The 25,665-nt window shown below is 35.2% G+C and overlaps 2 protein-coding genes across 5 annotated transcripts; one reads left to right on the top strand and one right to left on the bottom strand.

Moving 5' to 3' along the window:
• The first annotated feature begins 1,096 nt into the window (after nucleotides 1-1,096).
• LOC103501714 (CASP-like protein 2B1) lies at nucleotides 1,097-4,072 on the top strand. 2 transcript variants are annotated; one of them, XM_008465382.3, is made up of 4 exons: nucleotides 1,097-1,411; nucleotides 1,590-1,941; nucleotides 2,270-2,402; nucleotides 3,630-4,072. In XM_008465382.3, the coding sequence occupies exons 2-4, from the start codon at nucleotides 1,718-1,720 to the stop codon at nucleotides 3,879-3,881; spliced, it is 609 nt and encodes a 202-aa protein (XP_008463604.1). In that variant the 5' UTR covers nucleotides 1,097-1,411; nucleotides 1,590-1,717; the 3' UTR covers nucleotides 3,882-4,072. The 2 variants fall into 2 exon arrangements, with proteins under 2 accessions (XP_008463604.1, XP_008463603.1); XM_008465381.3 differs by having other exon boundaries at nucleotides 1,176-1,941.
• Nucleotides 4,073-7,451: 3,379 nt separating this feature from the next.
• LOC103501713 (protein NAR1) lies at nucleotides 7,452-24,530 on the bottom strand. Of its 3 annotated transcripts, none has more exons than XM_051080651.1 (12): nucleotides 24,016-24,530; nucleotides 23,789-23,917; nucleotides 23,543-23,613; nucleotides 21,161-21,314; nucleotides 20,766-20,952; nucleotides 12,048-12,174; nucleotides 10,460-10,637; nucleotides 10,283-10,332; nucleotides 10,015-10,186; nucleotides 9,529-9,655; nucleotides 9,344-9,435; nucleotides 7,452-8,033 (listed from the first exon to the last, which is right to left on the bottom strand). In XM_051080651.1, the coding sequence occupies exons 2-12, from the start codon at nucleotides 23,912-23,914 to the stop codon at nucleotides 7,881-7,883; spliced, it is 1,437 nt and encodes a 478-aa protein (XP_050936608.1). In that variant the 5' UTR covers nucleotides 23,915-23,917; nucleotides 24,016-24,530; the 3' UTR covers nucleotides 7,452-7,880. The 3 variants fall into 3 exon arrangements, with proteins under 3 accessions (XP_050936608.1, XP_050936607.1, XP_050936609.1); XM_051080650.1 differs by having other exon boundaries at nucleotides 21,161-21,338; nucleotides 24,016-24,464; XM_051080652.1 differs by lacking the exon at nucleotides 7,452-8,033 and adding an exon at nucleotides 8,071-8,431 and having other exon boundaries at nucleotides 21,161-21,338; nucleotides 24,016-24,473.
• Nucleotides 24,531-25,665: the final 1,135 nt, after the last annotated feature.

The following is a 25,665-nucleotide window of genomic DNA, read 5'->3' on the forward strand; positions in this document are numbered from 1 at the left end:
GCGTCGAAAATCACGATCTATCGTGTAAAATTGTACCCCACCCACGATGCATCCACTGTAGGATTGAACATCAAGTGAAGGTCACATCGCAAGTGAGAAGAAATCGTGCGAAAGGTTGTCCCTTTCACGCGTTTTGATGACCTGAAATTATTTTGTTGATGAATATATAAGTCTGAAATAAGTCTAAGTAAATTCATAATGGATTTATGTATTCCACATACATATCTGATCTTTGAACCAATTAGGAAATGCTTGTTGATGTCTTTTGAATAAGTCGATAGTGTTGTTTGTCTAACGGCGTATCAACCTCAAGTGTAACTCTTTTTTTTAAAAAAAATACAATTAATTTATTTATTAAATAATTTTAATATAATTAAATTAATTTTATTTAAATTATATAATATATAAAAATAATTAATAAATCAGATATTATACATTTGATTTAAATTGAATCATATTAAAAAAATTTGAGAAAACTCTAAATCTAATATGAATCTTATCCATAATTAATTAATATTTGAATCTTATTAAAATATTCATCTCTTTTATAATATAAGTTTGAATCTTATAATGTAATGTATCTGTATTTATCATATTAATTGTATCATACACAATTAATTTTCTAATTTAATTTGAACAATTTAAATTAGTTCAAAAGCAATTAATTCTTATTTAATTCTTATTGAGCTGGCAAAAGAATCTAATAGATCTACGGATTAAAAGATTAAGTAGATATAAATCGACCCTTCACAAATACACATAACTACAATTGGATCAAATTACTATTTGTTTATTAGATAATTCATCTAATAAGCAAACGATTTATAGTTTTGACTATAAATTAACTCATCTTGGGCCTTAGTGTTCAAGGAATGACGTAGTTAATTAATTGTTGTTTATCACGAAAAACAAACAATCGAAAGAAAAAAAAGTACGGTTCATATTTTATTCAAACAAAGATGAATAGAATCGCTTGATAGAAAAAAAAAAACAGTAATTATCGAAAGATAGATCATGAAGAATAAAAAACAAAAAAACAAAAAATTTAAAGTCTATAAAATAAGGGTTGAGGTGGGAGATGTGGTTAACAAATTCACAAAATTAATTAATTGAGGAAAAAAGGAGAGGACAAATTTAAGAGCATTGGCGGAGGGAACCCCACCTTATCTGACGACATGCTTTCTTGGGACTAAAAAACTGCTTCTTTCTTTCTACAAAAACACACGGAAATGGAAACCAAAAATTCATTAGAGAAAAATAAAAGAATTATGAGTCTTCTAATCCATCGCTTTCAGTGTTGATTTCCAAATACAAATGGCTCTTCCTAGTAGACCCATTGAATGCTGAACCAGATGCGGATCAGACTCCATTTAACACCCTCTTTATTTCTCACCATCTGCTGCGTTCTTCAGTAAAAATCATCAACCCCCTTCTACTCTTTCTGCTTTCGCCACTTGTCCCCTACTTTCTTGCTTTCCTACCCCTTTTAAGAGATTTCCCCACCTCCACATTTTTCTCTATTTTGTATAACATATTGTTTAATTTTACCTATTCATGTCACTAATTTAATTGGCACTGCCTTGGTGCAGAGTGCTTATAAGAGGACTACCATCCTGCATGCCCAGCAAGTGTTTGATGAATTGTCCGACTCAAAATTGAGATTCTTCTTTCTAAATTCTTGCTTCTCTTTTTGATTTTGGGTGTTGGGTTGGAGAAAATGAGCTACGCTGGAATCGGTATTAGTCCTGGGAATGTCCCTGTGTATCATGGCTCCAATTTGAAGGTCTTTGATAAGAGGGTGAGGGTGGTTGAATTGGTGTTGAGGTTTGTGATTTGTGGCCTTGGTGTTCTTGCTGCTGTTCTTGTGGGGACTGATACTGAAGTTAGAACTATATTTGCCATTCGAAAGAGGGCCAAATTCACAGACATGAAAGCTCTTGTGTATTCTCTCATTCTCTCTCTGCGTTTGTTTGAATCTTGTTATTGCGTATTTTGTTTCTTTAGCGGGTCGGATTTTGGTCCTACCTATTAACTACTACTTGGTCTTTCTCTCTTTTATCCTGTTTCATGGTTTGGTTTGGTTTGGTTTTACAAATTAAAATATTGGTAGACTCAAGGCTTAATTAAACAAGATTAAAATGATGGGCTGTAACGTACATATTATTTTCACTCCTTTTACTCGTAGGCTAGAAAAGTTGGCACGCAATTCATTACAGAGGTTACCTCTTAGTATTGACACAAGCTTCTCTGATGCTATCATATACCGCAGGTTTTTAGTGGTAGCAAATGCTGTAGCAGCGGCTTACTCTTTGGTGCAAGGATTACGATGTGTGGTGTGCATGCTGAGGGGAAAAGTGCTCTTCAGCAAGCCTTTAGCTTGGATCATTTTCTCTGGCGATCAGGTAAATTTTAGATCTGGGAGATTCCCTCTAAAAATCCAAATTTCTTAGCCCCTTTTCTATTTTTACTGAGATAAATAGATGACCATATTACACTAGGAAATTGTTCTTTATATGCTTTTTGCTTCCTTTTTTTTTTCTCTCTTGCTACGGGTAATATCTGATTCTGGCCGTGAATAAATGGATTTATGACTTTGGTTGGTATTGTCTGAGGATTCTATTATCATAATCTAAAGAACAAAGCACTTGTTGTATGGCTAAAGTAATAAATGCAAGTTCCATTTGAAATTTAGTTCTACCAACCTCTGTCCAAAAAGTTTATGTAGCCTACAATAAGTATTCTTCTGGACTTCAGTATCTTCTTATCTTCCTATCTTGCTTTCTGTCCATACAATTTTACATATTATATTTTAGTTTTGGTTAAATCAAAATTCCTTTTTTTCTATCTCCATATCCTTTAAACTTAAGCTCAACGGTATTTACTGTAGTTCTTGACTCCTCATAGCTGCAGAAGTTCCATTATTGCCCCTATTATTCAATTAAACTTATCCCACAGCCTTGTTTTTACTTAAAAGTATCATAGATTAATTGTTGTTATTTGTTGTTGACTCCAAAAGGAGAGAAATTTATTGCGGATTATAGTGGCACTGCAGAATCAGATTATTTCTAGTCTTAAAATTTTCTTTTTGAATGTAAAGAATTAAAACTCTGCGCAAATACTTGTTTATTAACCGATATTAACTTGTTAGACCCCACGTTAATATAATACTTGAAGTTTACCTATGTCATATTCATTAATAATAACTTATTGCCATGAAGAGTGGTCCAGATTCTAGACAAAGGATTGTCCACATTCTAAACCACTTACAAATTTTGTAACTGAACAATTTGTTTGTGTCTATTGGTCTCTACATTTTCGATGTTTTTTCTTAAATTTAAAAAGTCTGATTGATTCCTGAGCTTCAATTTTGTGTCCATGACCTCTTATCCATCATTTCCTAAAATTCAAACATGCCGGACACAATTTTTAAGTTTGAGATCCTCCTAGGAGTGAAATTCAATTTTAAATCGAATGGATCACTTAAATTTTAAAAGTTTTGAAAATTTCAGGATATCTTCGACACAATATTAAAATTTTGTTATAAACATTTTAGATACATTTTTTAAGAGAGTTTTTAGCAAGTAAGAGAAGAGAATGTTGAAGTTTAATAAGTAGTGTTAGTGGTGTAGATCATGGCGTATGTGACAGTGGCAGCAGTGGCATCGGCAGCCCAGTCAGCAGTGTTCGGGAAGCTGGGGCAGCCTGAGTTGCAATGGATGAAAATATGCGATCTGTACAAGAAGTTCTGCAACCAAGTAGGGGAGGGACTTGCAAGCGCAGTGGTGGTCAGCTTGAGCATGGTGGTTCTATCTTGCATTTCAGCCTCCAGTCTCTTCCGCCTCTACAATGGAGGCAAGAACAAGAGCAACTCAAGATGGTAAGTCTTTAGAGTTCATAAGAAAACATTCCAACCTCCATAGCCCGATCGCCAATCTGAGCTTTCTATGAGGAAATGTTGGGATTTTCTAAAAGAAATGTATGTTAAAAGTGTTCAATTCTCTTGAAAAACAATGGTACATCCTTCTTCAGTAATAAATTTACAAGTTGAGGCATAAACTTGTATTTATGAAAATTTTGTCCTTTTACTTCAAAAAGTGCATGTAGCTGAAGATAAATGTGGCTCAAAATCAAGGATTGTTCAATGCATATTGGGTGTGTACTAAATAAAAGAGAGAGAAATCCAGTTTGGAAACGCAATTAGAATAGACGAATTTAAACCTGCTGGTGTAGAAGCCAAAGTAGGAGTAGAGCTAAGTAAGAAACTTAGATTTAAGAATGATTAATGTAAAGTTTTGAATTGATGGATCCTCTCGAGCACACCAATGCACCATTTGGTTATAAGATGTTGACTAGGCAGTTCTAGATAGGGATTTAATTACCCCTAAGCATTGAATGATAGACAGAGAGTCTGAAAGGGCCATAATATCAGTGAGAGCTCTTCTACACCCAAATGCACTTCAACATCAACAGCCACTAAGTAATGAACCTCACTTAAAGGTACTAATTAATGCTGCGTTTGGCTTTAGAAATGATTTATTTGAAATCATTTTAAATGGAAGTGAATTGAAATTACAAATTTCTTGTTTGAATATCCACAAGAAATGGAAAAAGAAAAAATGTAAGCAAGGCCAATTTTACTCTTACGTTGTAATAGCTTATTTTAATAGTTATTCATTATTTTAATAACAAATAAAATTGCGTATAATAATAAAAAAGATAATTTACCATTTCCAAGAAATATGTTATAGCTTATAAATATTTTAATATATTTAGTTTTAGAATGTTAACTTATTCGATTAATATTTAAAATTTGCAAACGTTGTTAAATGAAAAATTAAGAAAAAAAAAAAATCAAAAGCAGATAAAGAAAAAAGAAAAACATTAATAGTTTAGTTTTACTTGATTTGTTCGCATGCAAACATAAAACAAACTAAAATAAAGAAAAGAAAAAAAGAAAAAAGAGGAGAAAGAATGAATAGAGTTCCCATAGATGTAGAAAGACTGGAGGACGCTATCACCCTGTTTTACAAAAATTTATCTTAACCTAAATTTTGTTTTACAAAAATCATCTTTACCTGAAATTGAATACATAACCTATTATAAGAAAACGAAACTTGGTGATTGGACTCATGACCAATAAAATTACTCTAATAATTAGACCAAAATTTTGAACCTCCAACAAGTATTCTAATAATTAGACCAACAAAATTACTCTAATAATTAGACCAAACTTACTTAGCATAACTAAGTTTTCAATCCAAAAGCCTAACAAGTAAGGATATCAATTTCCGCCCAAACCGGAGGTGTTGTTCAAGGCCCTCTACAAACATCATTAAACATTGCAATAAAATCAACCATTTCTTGTGCAATAATAACATAAAACATATCAGGAAAAGAGACTATAGTCTTTGTATTTATTATTCATCGATGCTATGTCAATTCTAGAGCAATCTCTTTTTTTTTCCAATCAAAATAGCCTAAATTGTTGTATGATATTACATAATGAGCCTTTTTTTTCTAATCTATTACAAAAAGTCCTAAATGGCTACCATTTTTTACAAAAAAAAAAAATTGACGAATTTATGAATGGATATATATACACTAAATAACATAATCGATATATCATATTTTTTGAAAACTGTATATCAACATATATTTATAAATTGTATATATTGAATGGTATATATCTAAATGCAATATTACGGAATCAAAATTTAAAACGTTTTAGAAAATCTACAATATAATGGAGCAAGGAAAAATATGAGGAACTGAAGAAAACAACTAACCGAAAGTACGAGAATAACAAAAAAAAAAAACTGAGAATCAACGAAGAACGAAACCGTAATCGATGATGGAGGAAATAAGGTTACGTGTAAGGAAACTGGATGTATCAGAATTGAAAGAATGTTATGATTTTTCGATGACAGAATCGGGCTTACTTGAAGAAACATATGATATTCTATGGTTACTGGATGTCTATATATATGTATTAGGGTAAATAAGGAGGGGTATATATCTATAAAAAAAACATAACACACAGATCATATTCGTCAATTATTGTATGTCAATTTATGTATACTATTGTATATATGAAGGGGTATATATTTAAAAAATAATAGAACACACATATTATATTAATCGGTTATTGTATCTCAATTTATATGCATTATTGTATATATGAAGGGGTTTATATAAACTAATTCACGTAACAGACAGTTAAAATTCTTTGAGCATTGTATGTAATAAATATATGTATTGTTATATATATGAAATTGTATACATTTTAAGAAAATGATGATTTAATGGAGTACAGAAAAATATAATGAATTAAGAAAGATAATTAATCGGATGCACGAGGAAAACGAAAGGACGAAATAAATTGAGATTCTATAAATAATGGAATCGAAATCGATGAAGTACGAAATATAAGTAGATGAAGAATGAAACTAGATGGAATTGGTAAAAAGATTCAATAACTTTCTGATGGAGAATACACCAAACTTGGTGTGGAAATTAGATGAATTGCAAATGACAGATGTAACAGAAAAGAATGACTGTTGACGATTAAGATGATGATGTAAGAATTATGCAACTAATGAATAACTAATAAAGATAAATTTAAAAATTATTTATATATTCAATGGCATATTATTTGACGATAATTTAAAATAAATTATATAAAATAACATTTTTTCGTTGATAATAATTAAGAAAATTATAATTTATTATGATAAATATAATATAAATAAGGAAAAATATACTTCTAGGTACGAAATTTCATGATCAAATTATGTCTTTTTTCAGATCTTTCATCTCATCTTATAAATTTATTTATTAAATTAATCCATAAATTTCAGCCTCCTACAATTTTATCCATAAAATATTACAAATTTATTTAATCTCCGACTCCCGTTCCTAAAATTCAATATCATTTGTGTTAAATTTAATTTTGTTACTGATGAAAAATAATGAAATTTTTATTATAGTTCTTTTAAATCTATTAAGAAAAGCGACTTTTTTAAGTCAAAATGCCACCAAACAGTGTACCCAAATGTGTCGAATGTGGATGGACACTTTTGAAAGTTATCTTAGAATTAGAATCAAATACCAAATTGAAGCAAAACTAAAATAGTTTTAAAATTAAATAGTAAACATTTTAATCCATTGAAACCAAACTCCAAAATTAGAACTAAATGTGAAAACATTTTAAAATCTTCCAACCAAATTGAAACTAAAACTAAACCTAGAGCCTAGCCCATAAATTTTGCCCTTAATTCTACTAATATGGTAGATTATACTCCTGTAAAATCATCAAATTTGTTTCTTCTTTATGGTTTATGACTTCATTTTTAAGGATACAATCGAACCTGAGTTGATACATGAGACACAAATATCAACATGACAAAAATTTAATACCTGCTGGCATTACAATTCCATAAAAGAAGCAGAGAGGCACAAAGAAATAGAGCATTCGCCCAACAATATATTTAAACGGCTGAATCTTCATCAACAGAGAGTATGTTTATTCAGAAAGAAGAAAAACAAAACAATAATAAATACCCAAAACAACACTCATCATAAAAAATTTAACAAGAAATCAAGCTATTTCCTTTTTCTTCTTCTATCTTACAACATAAATACAGATCATGTACAGGATGAAGACCTGAAGAGGCCAATTTAGGTGAGGTGGATGAACAAGAATTACATTTTCAAGTGTTAAATCCTATCAAAATTGGGCCTTCTCTTTCCAGGAGTGAACCACCGGTGACTATCACATTCACAGCAAAGCATGAGGCATAAATCTCTCCAAAACTCGGTTATAATTCATCTAGTTTTCAGCTTTTGGGCTACAAAATTCTATGGTTAAGAGTGGTATGTTGTTACCAGTTGTGGAGTTGAGCAGTAATGCTTTTTACCACTGGGTGGTATTCGGTGTGCATATGCTTCTTTGCCTTCTCTGAACCTGGTTGCTCCAGCCACTCCTTGTATATTTCTTTCACCACCGGATTATTAAACGGATCCCTCACTAAAACCTGCCACAACATCAACGGCATGACCCGATCGAGTTATATAACAGAAGTAGCTCAAATGGACATCGAAGATAGGAATAGGGGCTAATTAAGAAAATTGAGCTATATTACAAAATAAAGTATCTGCATCTTCATAAACAAAAGACTTCCTCACAACTTAAATAGCTGCTAAACCACCCTACCCCATCTAACAGACCGTTCCACATCCCAATAACGGAGTGAAAACGTAAAAGAGCTCCAAGTTTGATTGCAGAATGCCAAGCCAGGAAAAAACAATCAGCTTCTCTCCCTACCATTCCCTAACCAAAACTGATTACCTCACTCCTACCTTCCAGACGGAATGGAACATATGCAAGCTCAACTCAAATCCCACGTAACCAACTCTTGGAACATTTCCCTTCCTGCCATCCCAACATAAGTGTTAACTGCTGGGAGCCTAGCAGTAGCTTATCATTTCATACGTTCTATGTCTACCAGCATATTGCCACTGCTATTATTTATAGTTTGGTTTTCAAATTTTATCAAGTTGGCTTTCAGACAAATGGTTCCCTATCTACTTATGACTTGATAAGTAGATCTAGATATATAAGAACACTCAGTGTTTTTAAAGGCTCAAGGCGCACTAAGGCGCAATGGTCCTCTAGGGCCTAGGCGCAAGGCACACAAAAAGGAGCAGGCTTTTTTTCATGAGGCGCACTATATAAAAAAAAAAATTATATATATATATATATATATACATACAAAATTGAAAGGAACAATAATATATAAAATATAAATAAATAACCAATGTGGAAATGAGAATTAACTCTAATGTATAAAATATTATAATATTAGTTTTCTACCCAAAAAACAAAACACAATAGAAAACTAGTCAGACTTCAACAACAATCAAAATAAAAGTTCATTCCTAAAGATCAAACTCATCATCACTAAATTGATCCTCATCTTCATTCAATCCTTCGTTGGACTTATAGCCATCGGTATCTTCTTCGTTGGACTTATAGCCATATGTAAAACACGTAATAGGTATAATAGTGTTTTTTTTTTCAATGACAGCCTAGCCCAAATAATAAAGCCCGCGCCTTTGGGGCTTTTGCGCCTACTGCACATGGAGGAAGGCCTCTTCGTCTGCGCCTCGCCTCTCCACAAATAAGCGCAAGGTGTACGCCTTGGGCCTAGGCGCGCGCCTCAGAACACTAACATTAGATCTAGATATATAAGAACACTAACATTGTTTAGAAGGAACTACCAAAAAATGTTCCAGATTGAACATAGTACGCCATAAACAATAAATTCTACATGAATGTACTTACGTTTTCCTGATATGCAGCTTCTAATAACTCAATCAAGTCCTTTGGAGATTGTCCAGGCTTGGGTTTAATTTGACCCCCTCCATTTAGACAACCTGTTTTTCACAATAATTGACATTAAATATAAGATCTATTTACCATTCAAACAACTTCGTTCGATCACAGTTTATCAGATTGCAGAAATTCACCTGAAGGGCAAGCCATAATCTCCAGAAAATGGTAGTCACATTTTCCTGTTTTTATTTTTCTGACAACATTTTGTAGATTTCGGAATCCATAACATAGTGCAAACTTCAACAAAGTCTTCCCTTCCACCTATAATAAACATACATGGACAGACATGCATAAGATAACACTTCATTCACAAGGACTAAAAGGAGAGGAAACAAGATGAAGGTAAATAATCATATGCGATAAGCCCCACAACTTCAATAATTGTTAAAACTGTGAGTCCGATGATGCAATTTTAAATACGCACGACAGGTGGAGCAATTTTTACCAATAACTGTGGGGGGTGGGGGGGAGGGAGAGAGAGATTTCAGGCAAAATTTGGCTCGTCACCCATCCAAAACACCACATAAAAATCATCTTAATATTTATGCTTAGACCCCTAGCTAGCAATGCTTGGTATTTCAAATACTCAATAATTATAAGCCCCTAGGTGCCTAGCTCACCTCAAGCGTGAGCTCCTGGAAATCTGAATTTCTAATAGGTTTGAATTCCAAAGAGCCTTCAATATCTTTGCCAAAGAGTATCTTTGCAGCATGCCTGAAGATTGTTTCTGCATAACCACCAGAACTTCCACTAACTCCAAAAAGATGCCCTTCTTCATTAACATTAGTCAGCCTGCACGAAAATAGCCAACATGACAGCCTTAGATATCATTACATAACTAAACTCTAAATTTGGAAAGGCTTAAGAAAGTAAGTCATTTAGCCTTACATTCTATCCAAAGGGGATTCTTCTAAGCTCTTAAAATCCACCTCTTTCATCTTCAAGCGTTGATAAGCAAACAAAAATAAATAGATAAATAAAGGGTTTTGGGAAGCCAAAACTAAAGACGCAGGCATACTACCAAATAGAAAAACACGCACACAAACAAAATGAGAAAAGGTGAACCTGTATCAATTCTAGAACTTCACCAGATGTCAATACTGAATCTACTTCTGTAATTCTGTGGGCCTCATCCTCCGGAGTTTTGTTGGCTGAGTCCAACTGAAAAACAAAATCCTCCCTGGCTGCCTCCAGTTTCTTATCATAACAGGGCATCACAGTAACATGGTAAACATCATCTGACCTGCCAAATAGACATGAACCATAAAGAAAGATCGAAATCTCAACTATTCAAGCGCTACCCTAATGTCATTGCAAAGAAAGTTTCTCTCTAAAAGAACCTTCGAAGCATTGTTCAAGAGCATGGAAGAGTCAGATATAGCTTGTCTATATTATCTCCAAGTCCAACTAAGTAGTTGACTGTATAAGAAAATATTTTGGGAAATGCCAATATGTAACAATCAAAAAGCTTCTACTTATTCATTTCATAAATACCATTACCATATTTTATCAGTCTAACTCAAACTCATCGCTCCACTGTGAATAGCATCTTCACATACCATCACAATTTACAAACAAGTACATCAGAAAGATCAGGAATAATAGATGTATCAATGCAATTATATTTCATCAGCACTCTTCGGCATTGCCCCTCTTACAAATGGCACTATGGACTTTGGACTCATCTGGGAGGTATACAGTTAAGTCCTTGTCAAAGCATTTGACAGCTTCATCTCATCTTGCAAAGGAGTTTTTTTACAAAGTTGTATGGAAATCTAAGACCCCTAAGAGAATCGATTTTCTGATTTGGATAACTGCTTTTGGATCCCTTAATTGTCTGGATACCCTACAACACAAGCTTCAATCTCACTATTTATCTCCCTCCATTTTTTTGTTTTTATATCCGTGAGTTTCTAGGCCTAGTTAAGTGCATCTTGACTAATTTCACGCAATAACCCATCTGACCCTACAACATTTGGGTGTCAAGGAAACTCGTAGGAAGTTAATCCAAGGTAGGTGGCCATCATAGATTTATCTCCCTCCATTTGTCCCCTATATTTAGCAAATAGTGAATATTTACAGCATTTACTATTTGATTGCTGATATTCACGCAGAAGTTGGATGAAACTATTCTCTTTTAATCTACATTGGACTTTTGGGCTTCGATTCAGGAAAATATTTCTCAGTGTTGGTTGGTCTATCATTATCACCTAAAGCTCAGCTACTCTACTATGATCTAATTCAGTCAAGGCATGTCAGAAATTTGGTTGAACCAGAGAGTTTTCCATGACAAGTCTATAAAATGGTCTAATTGATTTGAGCTCGTCTTCCAGCTTCTTCTTGGCATGCTTAATCAAAGCTTTTTATTGATAATTCTATTCAGGATACTTGTTTAAATCGGAACACTTTCATTTCTTAGGGTAACTTTGTTATTAAGTATCAAGGGAGATACAACGAGGATGATATAGGTGTCAACCTAGTTGAGATACCCAGGTCCATCTACTATTCTCTAATTTTCAAGTTTCTTATGTTTATCATATCTCATTGTAATTTAACCAATAGTATCTTCTTATTTTGTGATTTTTATCAATGAAAAGCGTTGTTTCCATTTTTTAGGGAAAAAAAGAAAAGAAAAAAGAAACAATGCAATTACCTAATACCCAACTTTTGGCAAATATGATGTTTGACTATTGATCCAATCATTTGCTGAGGACTCTTCACTGATGATATGTAAGGCAAAATGTAGGATCCATGTTGCTTCTCAGCATAGCATATCCATCCTGAAATCATAGAGATGTGAGCGTTTAAGAAGAAAAGATGCTGACATGTAAAAAGGAGGTACTCTTAAATTTGTCAAAAAATGATAAACCACAAATGCCAACAGGTATTCCCAAAAAAAAAAAAAAAAAAGAATTAAATTCTCATAAAATTATTTCAATAGATAAATAAAAATAAATCACTTGAAAACATATTAATAGTAACTATACGCAAATTGTTGGCATTTTGTCCATATAATTTTTTGGCATCTTATTGAAAACATTGATAAAAGGCAGCCAACAGACATCCCCAAAAACATTATGGAATCAAATCAACTCATTGAAAATATTTAAAGTAATAAATCAAAATATATCACTTTAAATCACCGTGAGTTGAATAATTATGAAGGTGCAAGACTGAACTATTAAACCACCAATTCACCCAAAAGTTTAAACTGGTGGTTGAAGACAAATTTAATTATACATCATTAACACTCACCTTCACTTGTTGGCTTGAAATATTTGAAAGGCCCAACAAGTGAAAATCAATTTTAATTAGGGAGGAAACAACAATGTAGGGACTTGAACACAAGACTTCCCTGGACCACCTACTCTAATACCATATTAAATTACCAATTCACCCCGAAGCTGAAGCTAGTGGTTGAAGGCAAATTTAATTGTAGATCACTAACACGGACAATTGATCAACACAACCCACCAGCCCCCAAAAGAAGAACAAACTAATAGCAGTTAATCATGGCGTCTTCAATAGTTTCCCATCCTAGGATAAATCTGACAGACCGAAAGTGAAATTGAAGAATGGTCCTCTCTCTCTCTCTCTCCCCGAGTCTTTAGACACTTGGCTCTGGAGTTTAGAGGAGAATGGGGTTTTCTCTACGAAATCCCTCACAAAATCCTTGTCGTCGATGGGTTACATGGCCTTTAAAGATCTATACGTATCCATTTGAAAAGGATAGTATCCCAAAAGATGAGATTCTTTCCGATGTTTAACACAAACTCCACAGGCACTCCCTTGTATAAACATCTCACCAAACTGCTGTATTATGTGCAAAAATGAGGGGAGATTGCACATCCACCTCTTCTTTCGGTGTCACTTTACCAAAACTGGACTTCATCTTTCAAGAATTCACATGGAAGAACACTTTCCTCAAGATGTTTGGATAATCTCCACTTATTTTCGAAGGCCATCCGTTCAAGAAAGATTGATACTATGAATTTCACTCTGGCTTTATTTTGGTGGTCAACAAGATTGATGCACAATTCTTGTATCTGAACAGATAAGGAGCAGGACACTGAATCTTTTCTTACATCCACATCTATTTAGCACTTAACTGGTGTAAATTGATTCCTACCTTTCGTAATTGTAGTTTGTCTAATCTTTTGTCCAATTGGAGATCTTTTTTGTAAACCCTTGGGATGTCCACAACATTGTGTAATTTCATCTTATCAAGGAAATGATTATGTTTGCTAACAAAGAAAATGAGTCTTCAATAGTTTAGTTCCAAAAAAAAAAAAAAAAAGTCATCTGCTTAAGAACCACAACACACTAGCCTCTGGACGCACAAAAGAAAAAGACAAATAAAAGAAGTTGATGCAGAGGAACATCTACCTGTCTCTGCATCCCTCCCCTTTGAAATACACTCACTTGTGAGACTAGTCGTGGGGTAAAAAGGGAAATGTAAGGCCCTCTGGCAACTGGTTAGGAGTCTCCTCTTTTATATGAAAAATATTATCATTTTAATATTTACGATCTTGGTTCTTGGAAGATTACTCCTTGAGGCTACTTAGAATATAATGTAATAAGAACAAAGGCTGTAATAGGTTAGTTAAGCTGTAAACAGCTGTAATCAGTTAGAGTTGTTAAAACTGTAATTAGTTAGACCTCTCAACTGTTTCTAAAACAGTTACTTGTAACTACTCACAAGGAACCTCAATAAATACCCCCATCTCTCAGCAATTAGGTAAGAGAGAATTCATTTTTGAATATAATTCTACTTGAATTACGTCAAGTGGTATCAAAACAGCCCCGATCCTTGGACGAATGGCTGGCCGGAGAGGAAACAACCCAACCGCAGGGGCCGCGAGCAAGAAGAGGTGGAGGAAATTGCCACCCTCTCTCCAAGGACATCTACGGTACGCTTGCTGGCCGTCGAAGACTCCTTGGGAGATTTGCACGGAAAGGTCGATAGAGTGATGGATTGCCTGGACGCACTAACTCGAAGGATGGATGAACTACCAGCCCGGCGAGGATTGAAGCCTATGCTCGAAATGATGAAAATAGAGGGGGCCGACGGGCACGAAGGAACTACAAAAATTTTCCTAACCAAAGAAGGAGACCAACGGATATACCACTGCAATATGCCGACGATAATAGTCAAGAAGAGTACGAACATTGGCAGAACACGCAAGATCATGATTCTTCCATCGGTGACGAACAAGGAAACATTTGGAATGATGATGGAGAATTTCGAATGGCCCAAGACTATAGAGGACAAGAAGCACGGAGAGAAACTTATCATGATTACAAGATGAAAATCGACCTACCAACTTACAATGGTAAACGCGATATTGAGTCTTTCCTAGATTGGATTAAAAACACCGAAAACTTCTTTAAATATATGGTTACTCCGGACAGAAAGAAGGTACACCTAGTGGCTTTAAAGCTAAAAGGAGGAGCTTCAGCATGGTGAGATCAGCTGGAAGTAAATAGGCAGAAGAGTGGTAAGCCTCCTATTTGTTCATGGAAAAAAATGAAGACACTACTAAAGGCCCGTTTCCTACCCCCAAATTATGAACAGACACTACAGTCAGTATCAAAACTGTCGTCAAGGAAGTCAATTGGTGGCTGAATACATCGAAGAATTCCATAGACTGGGCGCAAGAATCAACCTGAGTGAAAATGAGCAACATCAAATTGCAAGATTCATTGGAGGACTACGATTCGACATTAAGGAAAAGGTGAAATTACATTCTTTTCGTGTTTTGTCTGAGGCCATCTCCCTTGCAGAAACTGTTGAAGAAATGATGACTGTACGCCTGAAGAACTCCAACAGAAGGACAGCATGGGAGACGAACCCCTCCAAGAAACAATCTTATGGTAAGAAGACAGATGAACAACCTTCAACGTCAATGGTAGATAAGGGTAAAGCTATTGATATCCAAGAGACAAACAAGAAGAAGGAAAGTTTAGTCAGAGGAAAGACCCAAAACAACTACACACGCCCATCTTTGGGCAAGTGTTTTCGATGTGGAGAGCCCGGTCACTTATCCAACAACTGTTCGCAAAGGAAGACCATAGCACTAGCTGAAGATGAAGACACCTACATGAGCGGAACAGATAGAGAAGAAGAAGAAGAAACAGAGCTAATTGAAGCCGATGATGGAGATCGCATCTCCTGCATTGTTCAAAGAGTCCTCATTACTCCTAAAGAAGAAACGAATCCCCAACATCACAGCCTATTCAAAACGAGGTGCACTATCAATGGAAAAGTCTGTGATGTTTATAATTGACAGTGGGAGCAGTGAGAACTTCGTGGCAAGAAAACTTGTGACTGCTTTGAATCTGAAGACAGATCCACACCCTGATCCATATAAAATTGGATGGGTAAAGAAGGGAGGAGAAACCTTAATCAACGAAATCTGCACTATACCACTCTCCATCGGTAATAGCTATAAGGATCAGATTGTGTGTGATGTAATTGAGATGGATGTGTGTCACTTACTACTAGGCAGACCTTGGCAACATGATACTCAAACCCTACATAGGGGGAGAGAAAATACCTACGAGTTCCAGTGGATGGGAAAGAAAGTTATCTTACTCCCATTAGCAAAGAAAAACACAGAAAGCATAAGGCAAAAGAATAAAAGGCAGCTTTTCATCACAGTAAGTGGAAAAAACCTATTAAAAGAAAGGGAGCAAGATCTTTTGGGATTATTAGTCACTGACAAATCCCAAGGAGGAAATAGTGAGATTGTTGAACCAAGGCTAAAGGAATTATTTGCAGAATTCCCTCATTTAAAAAAGGAGCCACAAGGACTGCCACCACTTCGTGACATTCAGCATCAAATTGATCTCGTTCCAAGAGCATCACTACCTAATCTACCCCATTACAGAATGAGCCCCGAAGAATACCAAGTCTTACACGATCATATTGAAGACTTACTAAAAAAGGGCCACATCAAGCCAAGTCTAAGTCCATGCGCTGTACCAGCAGTACTCACACCAAATAAAGATGGAAGTTGGAGGATGTGTGTAGACAGCAGAGCTATTAACCGAGTTACTGGGAAGTATCGGTTTCCTATCCCTCGGATTGGAGATCTTTTGGACCAACTAGGCAAGGCTACAATTTTCTCAAAAATTGATTTAAGGAACGGCTATCATCAAATACAAATCAGACCAGGAGATGAGTGGAAGACAGCCTTCAAGACAAATGAAGGATTGTTTGAATGGTTGGTAATGCTTTTTAGCTTATATCCAATGCGCCAAGCACTTTTATGAGGTTGATGAATCAAGTACTACATCCATTCTTAAACCAGTTTATAGTGGTTTTCTTTGATGATATCCTTGTGTGTAGCAGCAGCCGTGAAGACCATCTACAGTACCTAAGGAAACTGTTTCGAGTTTTGACTGAAATAGAATTATATATAAATCCAAAGAAGTGCACATATCTCACCAAGGAAATCGTCTTTCTTGGATTCTTGATCAAAGAAGGAAAGATAAGGATGGAACCTAAGAAAATAGAAGCTATACAATCTCGGCCAACACCAACATCCATCAAAGAAGTGCAAGCTTTTCTTGGCTTGGCATCTTTCTACAGAAGATTCATCAGGAATTTTAGCTTAATAGTGGCCCCCCTAACCGACTGTTTAAAGAAAGGAAATTTCAAATGGGAGCATATGCGGCAGTAGAGTTTTGAAGAAATTAAAAGGAGATTAAGTTCTAGCTCAATTCTTCAATTGCCAGATTTCGCATCACCATTTGAAGTGGCTGTTAATGCTTGCGGAACTGGAATTGGAGCTGTATTATCCCAACAAGGTCATCCAATTGAGTATTTCAGCGAGAAATTGAGTACATCAAGGCAGTCTTGGAGCACATATGAACAAGAGCTTTATGCCCTTGTTCGAGCACTCAAGCAGTGGGAACACTATCTCCTATGTAAGGAATTTGTACTTCTAACAGACCACTTCTCTTTAAAATATCTCCAATCACAAAAGAGCATCAGCCGGATGCATGCTCGATGGATCTCTTTCTTACAGAGATTTGACTTTGTCATAAAACATCAATGTGGTAAAGGGAATAAAGTGGCAGATGCCCTATCCAGAAAAAGCTCCTCACTCACTCTCCTATCCATGGAAATCGAAGCATTCAAACCCCTTCCTAGCCTATATGAAGAAGATGTTGATTTTTCTGAGACATAGCTTAAATGTAGCAACTTTATCAAAGCTGGAGACTTTCACATAATGGAAGGTATCTTATTCAAAGGAAATCAGCTGTGTATTCCACACACATCACTTCGAGAAGTCCTACTAAAAGAAGCCCATTCAGGAGGATTGGCTGGACACTTCAGGCAAGATAAGACCTTTGAAATAATCTCTAAGAGATACTATTGGCCTCAATTGAGAAGAGACTGCAATAACTTCGTCAAAAGATGCCCTACTTGTCAAAGAGCCAAGGGTACAAGCACAAACGCAGGCCTATACTCACCACTACCTACCTCAACTTCCATTTGGGAAGATTTATCAATTGATTTTGTGCTTGGACTGCCCAAAACTCAAAGACAACATGACTCAGTCATGGTTATGGTCGACAGATTCAGCAAAATGACACACTTTATACCTTGCAAAAAGACAAATGACGCCATCTACATAGCAAATCTCTTCTTTAGAGAAATAGTTCGATTGCATGGAGTACCAAAGACTATTGTCTCTGACCGAGATGTGAAATTTCTAAGCCACTTCTGGAAAACACTATGGAAAAAACTTGACACCGACACTTAAATACAGCTCAACAGCACATCCCCAAATAGATGGCCAGACAGAAGTGACAAACAGAACCTTAGGCAACTTGATACGTTGCCTCAGTGGAACAAAACCGAAGCAATGGGACTTGGTTCTTGCTCAGGCAGAATTTGCCTTCAACAATATGAAGAATAGATCGACCGGCAAATGCCCATTTGAGGTTGTATATACAAAACAACCAAGACTACCTTTGACCTAGCATCACTCCCCACAACTGTGGACACCAGCTTAGAAGCAGAAAAGATGATAGAAAAGATCCAAAACTTACATGACGAAGTGCACAAACACCTAAAAGAAACAACTCAATGCTACAAAGAAGCAGCAAACAACAAGAGAAGACAAGCTACCTTTACTGAAGGGGATTTAGTGATGATTCACCTCAGAAAAAATCGATTCCCAACTGGAACATACAATAAGCTAAAGGATAGACAACTAGGGCCATTCCGTATCATAAAGAAAATTGGAGATAATGCCTACAAAATAGAACTACCACCAGACTTACACATTCATCCTGTTTTTAATGTGGCAGACCTAAAACAGTATTATGCTCCAGATGATTTCAACTTGGCCACCTAAATCACTCGAGACGAGCTCAATGCTAGGGGGTGGAATGATGTAATAAGAACAAAGGCTGTAATAGGTTAGTTAAGCTGCTGTTAGTTAAGCTGTTAAGCTGTAAACAGCTGTAATCAGTTAGAGCTGTTAAAATTGTAATTAGTTAGACCTCTCAACTGTTTCTAAAACAGTTACTTGTAACTACTCACAAGGAACCTCAATAAATACCCCCATCTCCCAGCAATTAGGTAAGAGAGAATTCATTTTTGAATATAATTCTACTTGAATTACGTCAGAATACATCAGAGGCCCTACAATTCACCCTAGTGCCACTATTCATGATATGATTGTTGTATAAAATGAGTATCAAAGAAGAGAATACTTGTACATAACCTTTTAGAGAAAGTTTCCTTCATTACATCTTTTTATGATATTATTTCATTCCCAAAGTTTAGGTTTTAATTAGATTAGTTTACTTTTCTAGCCTTTCCTTTGTGTATCTTATCAATTTTGAAATCTCTTGTTGTAATATGTTAAACCCCCAATCCTTCATACATACAAGGAGGGGCAAGAAGGGAAATGCACAGAAAACAGAAGATAAAAAGACGTTGGTAAGGAAAGCGATATTAAGGGGGCACAGAAGCTGTTACAGATGGGAATGTTTTGGGGATCTGTGAAGGCGGGCTTTATTTTGGGTAAAGAAAAGCTGAGAGAAGCTTTTTGGAGGAGAGGATCACCAGCACTCTTGAAAGTGTTGGTCATATATTTCTTTTCTTGATCTTTATTTCCTTTGTGGCTGTTTTTTGAGTTAATAAGACTGAACTATTTTCTTCTATTGCTACATTCCGATCTTGGTCATATTTTCAATCAATATCGTTATTCCAGAGCTTGTCGCTCTGTTTGTGGCTATTTTTGTTGGATTTTTCTGAGTGCAGGGGAAAGGAACTTCAACATAATAACAATACGAAAATATTCATTATAAACTCATGAATCTCGTCAGCATGAATATCCCAATTCCAAATGGGGAATTACATTCTACTTATCCTAATATTCAGCTGACACCCTCCTTTCCTCCACTCACGCATTGCAAAATTAAGGGTGTTGAAAAACTCTTATTCCTCTTTTCATTGGTTGCAAAATAAGCTTCAACTCTATCTCTTTCTATTTATTTCTTCTTCTTTTCATTGCTTGCAAAATACCATTTTGTTTCTCCCTCTTACCAAACTTTAAAAGCACTGTTATTGTTATTTATTTATGTTCTTGGCCATCCAACCAAAACCATCTATAGTGAAATTGGATTTCCTAGCATATGAAGTTGCACACGATCAATTTGAAATCGCAGAGAAGTTAGAAAAGTGAAAATTATAAGTCGCACAACAACCCAAACATCGTTATACATTGGAGTCAAAACTATCCAAATTGACTGATAGACATCCTATTATTATACAATATAGTAGAATGGGTAAGAAAGAGGAAGCACATGTGAAAGGAAACTTAGGCAGTGCGGGAGGGAGAAAGGGGACCACTCAGGTGGGACCAGCAGTTAGTTAGAAGGGGAAATTAAAAGCCGGGAAAGAAAGAGAGGAAGGGAGGAAGATTTGGTGAATGAAAGGGATGCCTTACTCCTTGAGAGATAGGAGAAGCAGAAGGATCAGGTTTCATCCTTTCTTGCTATTCTTGTTATTTCGTTTTTCTTTTCTTCTATTCTGTGTTTTGGATTAGAAGGGGTATCGTGGTTAAGGGAGGATTATTAACGTAGTTCATTGTCTGAGAACTACCTTTTGCTTTCATATATTGTAATTTTCCTTTGAGATATCAATAAAGTATAGACACTACGTCAGTGTTCTATCATTGACCAACTGGCCCATTTAAAGACAAGTGGCATTTCCCTACTAACTCTGTCCTACCAGAAAAGAAAAGACATTCACCCTCAACTATACAAGTTATTTCGAAAAAGAAAGTGGGATTTGCACAATTACCATTGAAGTATAATAGCCAAACGTCCAAACAAAAGAAAATACCTGGGCATGCTGATGATATCATAGGAACTGATGAATTGCATTTTTCTTCATTGTCTAGCTGGCTGTTTCTATACCTTGCTATGAACTCATTGCAAGCTTCAATTAAGGTTAAATCTCTACTGCAACTTGTATCAAATATAGCTTTCACTCCCATGGACTTAAAAAATGTCGTTAGTTTCTTGAAAACCTGACCAACCCCAAGCACTTCGTAGTTAGTTGCCTTAATAGAGAAAGGCACTACAAGCATTTAATGACATAAATACAACATCGAGAGGCAGCACCTCGGTAAATTAGATTTCCCCTCTAGCCACCGCCCTCTCAAAAAGAATATATGCAGTAAACTAATTACAATCATGGGACAAGCAAAGATATATATAACAAAACTTGAATTTTACCTTCAAGGGAGAGATACCAAAATGGACAGCAAGTGAAGCTCTGGATTGTGGTGATAATGAGACAATAACAACCTTTCCTTTGTTTATGTTGGATAGAAATTCATCCAAACTTTGCTTCTCCAGCATGACAGTCTCAGCTGATGTTACACAACCACTACAGTCATACATAAAAGCAGGTCTGTTACACATCATCACAAAGTAAAAGATGAGAAATATAAAGCAAATCAAAAGAGCAATAAATCATTGAAAAAGAAAATGAATTCAAATAGAATATTCAAACTTTCCAACACAATATCATGAAAACTGGGAGTTCCCAAATTAAGTTTTTACCAAATAATCTCATAAGTGGTTGATCAGAAATTCACAGCTTTTCAAATACTTCATGATGGAACACCACCTTTTGGTATGAATTTCCTCTTCTATTTAGATTTTGATAAGGGGTACATTCTGGAATTGTACTCAATTCCTTTCTCTCTCTACTGCCTTTCTCTCTTTCAAGAAATTACAGTAAATCTTCTTACAAAATTCTCATATCCTTCCTCCTAAATTCTATTAGTATTTATACTAATCTTGCCAGCCTCTAACTAACTCACGTGTGAGTGTTATTACAACTAACATAACAAACTAATGTAACAAACTCCAGCTGGTATAACTAACTTTTCCTTCTGCTGTAAACAAATCTAATTAGGGGTCTATCATTACTCCCCCCTTTCAGATTCACCTTGTCCTCAAGGTGTGTTTACAGCTTTCTTTCCTTTTTTTTTTTTTGGTTTGTTATCGACAATTTTAGGGTTTAGTTTTCTTTCCTCTAACCTCCTTTTCTATCCCTTTCTGCCACGTCATCAGCATCACGGCAACATCTCCTTCTTTTCGCAACTCTCCCGCTTTCCGTATCGCCTTCTCGGACAACCACTATTTGCCAGCATTTTCTTCCTCCTTCTCATCCACACGACTGCTGCCGTCTTCTTTTTCCATCGAAACCAGTCAACTTCCGGTCTCTTTTTTTTCCATCGAAACCAGTCACTTCCAGCGTCTCCGAACTGCAACTTTTTTTTCACTTGGATCTTCGTTTTGGGTCTCGCCGGTAATTCTCGCCGATCTTCCACGATTTCCGATTTGTTTGCTAGAAATCGCCCGCGGCTAAGTTCTTCCCTCACTGATTGGAAAGGAAGTAACAACCTCTGTTTTAATCTCAACCAATCCTTGAATGCATCGTGTTCATCCTTCGACCGAGACCAATCTAATGTGGTTCCATCGAATTTGATTACAACAACGTTTACTCTCTCAGAATTGATCAGTTCATATTTTTGGAAATTCCGTTCGATCCAAAAAATAAATGAATTGAACTTCTTGCCGCTAAACCTCTGTAACTCTACCTTCTTGAATTTGTTTTGATCACTTATATCTTCTTCAATTCCTATCTTCTTTGTTTGTTCTTCGCCCACCTTCTCTTCAGTTTCGATTTCCTTCCTTTGTTCTTCGGTCTCGATTCTTTTCATAGGTGTACTTCCTCCTTCAACTATACTCTTCATCACTGGTAGATTTGTTGTGATTCTTTCACTCACTGTTTGTTCACTCACTATCGATTTTTCTTTCACCATGGTTTCAATGCATTGTAACAACAATTGTTGATTTTTTTCGGCTTGAATTCTTAACAGCCGAAGGCTCTTTGTTAAGGATCTCAGATTTTCTTCAATTGCCGGAATTTTGCTTAATTCTTTCTTCATCCCAATCACTTCTTGTTCAAAGGCTTCCAGTTTTTCTTCAATTTGCGTTTGCTCCATTGTTGATTTCCTTCCCAAGATTCACCGCTCTGATACCAATTTGATGGAACACCACCTTTTGGTATGAATTTCCTCTTCTATTTAGATTTTGATAAGGGGTACATTCTGGAATTGAGTAACTCAATTCCTTTCTCTCTCTACTGCCTTTCTCTCTTTCAAGAAATTACAGTAAATCTTCTTACAAAATTCTCATATCCTTCCTCCTAAATTCTATTAGTATTTATACTAATCTTGCCAGCCTCTAACTAACTCACATGTGAGTGTTATTACAACTAATATAACAAACTAATGTAACAAACTCCAGCTGGTATAACTAACTTTTCCTTCTGCTGTAAACAAATCTAATTAGGGGTCTATCAGTGGTTGATCAGAAATTCACAGCTTTTCAAATACTTCACCTCAGATCTAAAAGGTTTCTGAAGTTCCTTTGATTTTTTTATCCATAAAGAACAAGCAGGTTATATCAACGGAAAACAATACATAGAGAGAGAAAATATATAACATCGAAAATACTTAAAAATTCATTTAAAAAAATTTGTTCAGCCAAAAACCACTTTGACTTTCAAAAATAGTTCACAACATAGATAGTCAAAGTTACCTGCATGCTAAGCAATCCTTCAGTGAAATCTTAACTGGCTCTGCTTTCAATTGCATCCTAGAAGCCGAAACCTAGATATGCAGAAATGAAAGAAAAGGTAACAAAAAGAGAAAAGCAACATATCAACAAACAGAGAATTCCTAAAGAACCACTCAGTTTTTATACGTGCCAATTACTAGAGATTACTAAAAGCATATAATGAGCTGCAACTTTAGCAGCAATAGGCACAACAAATCGAAAGAGTACCTCAACTTTATCCGGCTTCGTGGTAGTGGCTTTAAGCCCCTTGAGAGAAACTATGCATGCCTGAGAAGGTGCTATGAAATCATTCAGATCCCCTATCCTCAATGTTGCCGAGAATTTCTCAGACATCTCCTAAACACCCAAGTCGGAGTTAACGAAACAAATAAAGAAGAAACCAATAGCTACGCACACAAAACGAATCACAACTGCATCAATACAAGAAAGCAAACCTTCAAATGAAATTTAGGGTTTCAAAGCACGCAAACCCCTTCAAAGGGAAAGAGAGATAGAGACAAGAAGAGACTTAAGCCGATCAATCAGAATCCGAGTCGGTGATTATACCGGGAACTCAGGACGGTGAAATCACCGGCAGCTAATGAAAACGATCCCAATCAGGGAAATAGGAGAAGGGTCCAAGGGAGAAAATACTAGAAAGATATCGTAGAACAGCGGTTTGGTGGTTGGCGGCGCACCAACGAAGGGAAAGAGGTTGAAGAGGAGGTGCTGGGCAAAGTGCCGGCGATCAGGAGAAACGGGAAAAGGGAAGGAAAGAGAGAATTGGGTGAAAGAGAAGGGTGGTGGTGGTGGTGGTGGTGGTGGTGGTGGTGGTGGTGGCGGTGGTGGTGGCTAGAAGAGAAGACGAAGTCGGTTCAGGATGAGGAACTGTGTCGGGGGTAAGTACAATGGAAGCCAAAAGCTCTAGAATCAGCAGAGAATCTTTTTTGTTTTACACCATACTTCTTTTAAATAAATGGTCATAGTGTGGAGATCATTTTTCATTTTCTATTTTTACTTTTTAAACAATATAATATAATAATAATTCTATTTTAATCTTTAAATTTTAGGATAGTTTGGATTGAGATTTTAGAGATATCATTGAAATTAAAGATACTAATAACCAAGTATGAGAATAAAATTCCTCCACCATATTTACATCCTAATTTTTCTAGAAACAAATTGTGTTCGTTTTCAATTTATAAAATTAATCATGTTTTTTATAACTTTTTAATAAATTAATTAATAAACAATCAGTTAGTTATCCTAAATAAAAAAATGGTTGAAAATATTTAAGAATCATAATAAAAAGGTTAATTTATATCAATAATATTGAACCTACTAAAATGTAGAAATATCAATTTTTAGTTTTAAATATATTTGAATTCTTAGACAAACTCTAAAAACCAAACAAAATTTCAAAATAGATAATTTTAGGTTTCAACCCAAACAAGTGGCGCATATGTGCATTGGGTTGAAATACTTTTTAGAACCACTTAACTATTAGGTTACAAATCATTATTAAAAAGGGAAAAGCATGGAAATAGCAAATTTATTGATAGTGAAAAGAAAAATACCAAACTGTTAAATTATTTTGATTTATGGCAAAACTAACCGTCATAATAATTTTTTCATTTTTTTTTTGCTCGAATTTACCTCTACGAATGACAATTGTCTATATATGTTGAGATCAAAAAATCAAACAAAATATCATATATCACGAATACAATATATTCGTAGACACACTCACTTGTGATAATTCTTAATTAAATCAAAAAAATATTATATTGTTCGAACAATCCCTAAAGATATGTCATTAGTTTCAATTTGCTATTTCCATCAAAATTAACCAGCAAAATATTGGATTGCAAATAGAAAAATTGCAAATCCCAAAAATATTTTGATTTATGGCAAAATCCTATGCATATTTTTTTCAATTTTTTTGCCTGAGTATACTTTTTACGAAGGGCAATTACACGCATAGTGTATTTGTATAGGTCAAAAAATCAAACAAAATAGCACGGAGTATGAATACATACAGTGTATTTGTAAACACATTCACTCTTGCTAAATCTTAACTAAATCAAAAAATATTATCACAGAAT

The sequence above is a fragment of the Cucumis melo genome, chromosome 12, assembly GCF_025177605.1.
Source record: "Cucumis melo cultivar AY chromosome 12, USDA_Cmelo_AY_1.0, whole genome shotgun sequence".
Classification (NCBI taxonomy): domain Eukaryota; kingdom Viridiplantae; phylum Streptophyta; class Magnoliopsida; order Cucurbitales; family Cucurbitaceae; genus Cucumis; species Cucumis melo.

Bases quoted from the DNA above. Each gene is read 5' to 3' on its own strand.
- LOC103501714 (XM_008465382.3), top strand. From the start codon at position 1,718: ATGAGCTACGCTGGAATCGGTATTAGTCCTGGGAATGTCCCTGTGTAT. The intron at 1,942-2,269 runs GTATTCTCTCAT...CATATACCGCAG, and splicing joins ACAGACATGAAAGCTCTTGT to GTTTTTAGTGGTAGCAAATG. The intron at 2,403-3,629 runs GTAAATTTTAGA...TTAGTGGTGTAG, and splicing joins TCATTTTCTCTGGCGATCAG to ATCATGGCGTATGTGACAGT.
- LOC103501713 (XM_051080650.1), bottom strand. From the start codon at position 23,914: ATGTCTGAGAAATTCTCGGCAACATTGAGGATAGGGGATCTGAATGAT. The intron at 23,614-23,788 runs GTACTCTTTCGA...CTGCATATCTAG, and splicing joins CGAAGCCGGATAAAGTTGAG to GTTTCGGCTTCTAGGATGCA. The intron at 9,656-10,014 runs GTGAGCTAGGCA...TGTTTATTATAG, and splicing joins TCCAGGAGCTCACGCTTGAG to GTGGAAGGGAAGACTTTGTT.